The sequence below is a fragment of the Mandrillus leucophaeus genome, unplaced genomic scaffold (genome assembly GCF_000951045.1).
Source record: "Mandrillus leucophaeus isolate KB7577 unplaced genomic scaffold, Mleu.le_1.0 Scaffold915, whole genome shotgun sequence".
In the NCBI taxonomy this organism is placed as follows: Eukaryota; Metazoa; Chordata; class Mammalia; order Primates; family Cercopithecidae; genus Mandrillus; species Mandrillus leucophaeus.
Genome location: NW_012109975.1, coordinates 528,322 through 530,194, shown reverse-complemented (window position 1 = coordinate 530,194; position 1,873 = coordinate 528,322). Strand labels below are relative to the sequence as shown.

At 44.2% G+C, this 1,873-nt stretch overlaps 1 protein-coding gene across 3 annotated transcripts in view; it reads right to left on the bottom strand.

Moving 5' to 3' along the window:
- NEK10 (NIMA-related kinase 10) overlaps nucleotides 1–1,873 on the bottom strand; it is a 281,170-nt gene that overhangs the window by 220,277 nt on the left and 59,020 nt on the right. For all 3 annotated transcript variants that reach the window (XM_011969857.1, XM_011969859.1, XM_011969858.1), the window contains exon 8: nucleotides 1,152–1,193. In XM_011969857.1, coding sequence (XP_011825247.1) covers nucleotides 1,152–1,193 — 42 coding nt within the window. The remainder of the gene's footprint in view (nucleotides 1–1,151; nucleotides 1,194–1,873) is intronic.

Genomic DNA, 1,873 nt, shown 5'->3' with positions numbered 1-1,873 from the left:
GGCGCATGCCTGTAATCTCAGCTACTTGGGAGGCTGAGGCACGAGAATCACTTGAACCCAGGAGGCAGAGGTTGCAGTGAGCCGACATCGCACCACTGCACTCCAGCCTGGGTGACAGAGTGAGACCCTGTCTCAAAAAAAGAAAAGAAAGAAAGAAATTTTGTTTTATTTTATTAATAAATGCAAGCCTCTGAGTTGCTCAGTATATATATTCACTTGCTTACCCTCCCTCAGTAGGTAGCAAAGCAGAAAAATAAATAATGTCAAGATCCTTCCTTTCTTTGTCATCTATTTATTAGTATTTTATTGAGCACAGTAATCGTTTTCTTGTGTGAAAAAGTTTTGAACATCTTCATAATCAGGTTATTATCTTGCCAGGCCCAGCGGCACACACCTATAATCCCACACTCAGGAGGCTGAAGCAGGAGGATTGCTTGGGCCCAGCATTTTGAGATCAGCCTAGGCAACACAGTAAGACACCGTCTCAAATATATATACATATATATACACATACTTCTTTTCCTCCTACCATATGGTATATACAATGCTAAGGGCTTGAGCCTTCCAGCCATCGCCCCTTTTGTTGTTGTTGTTAGACGGAGTTTCATTCTTTTGCCCAGGCTGGAGTGCAATGGTGCAACCTCAGCTCACTGCAACCTCCGCCCCGCTAGGTTCAAGCGTTTCTCCTGCCTCAGCCTCCTGAGTAGCTGGGATTATAGGCACCTGCCACCGTGCCTGGCTGACTTTTATATTTTTAGTAGAGACGGGGTTTCACCATGTTGGCCAGGCTGGTCTCAAACTCCTGATCTCAGGTGATCCACCCATCTCGGCCTCCCAAAATGCTAGGATTACAGGCGTGAGCCACTGCACCCGGCTGCCTATTTCTTATTATTATTATCTAAAGACATGTGACCCTTTATAGCACCTTCTCATTTCAACAGGCTGAGCAAAGTGAGCCCAATCAGCCAGAACAAAATGTCGTGGGTTCCTCCCTGCTCTGTGAGTATCATGCCTCACACTCACACTTAACCCCACCTGTCCCTCTCTGGGGCAGACAGCATAACACAGGAAAGCCACACACCCTTTTAACTCTTGCTCAGAGCAGGCAAAAACTGAGAAGGCGAGACCAGCCACCACAACAGGAATCTTACCTGAGCCAGGTTTTCAATCCCACCCAAGCTATGGAGGATTTCCTAATAACATAAAAGCAACAAAACACATGTAAATGATGAGGGTAGAGGGCGAAGTATATTTTACTTGCAATTTATTTACTAAGTTGTCATATTTAAAATTATTTTGTGAAGGTCTACATTCTAATATAAATATGGAAAACGTATGGTGTGTCATTCATACTACCTTTAAAATAAACTATTAATAAATATGAAAGTTGGGTGGAGATTAAGAGAATGAATCTGTGCTCAGAACCGCAGCCTGCCCCCTCATTCTTCTTACCTCCTCCTGTGTCATCCTAAAATGTTTGAGTTGAGAAGAGCCATTAGACACCATTTCATTCAATATTCTCATGTTACAGATGAGGGAAACCAAGACACAGAAAGAAAACCATTTTGCATAACTGACGAACCTGGATGAGAACAGCATCACCAAACTCCAAGAACCCTCCGCTAGGTCTCTGCCTAGTGTGGTCCATGAACCAGCAGCACCCGCAGCACCTGGGAGCTGAACAGAAATGCAGAATCCTGCACCCACCCCAGACCTGCTCGCACTCAGTTTCAACAAGATCTCCGGCGCATACGCACGTACAGTACAGTTTGAGAAGCATTGCTCTAGGAGAGAAAGAGCTTCTCAAAATTATTAGATGAATGATCTTATTAGACCCATGCTCTAAAGAAATGTAGAGATAATGTTTGACAAC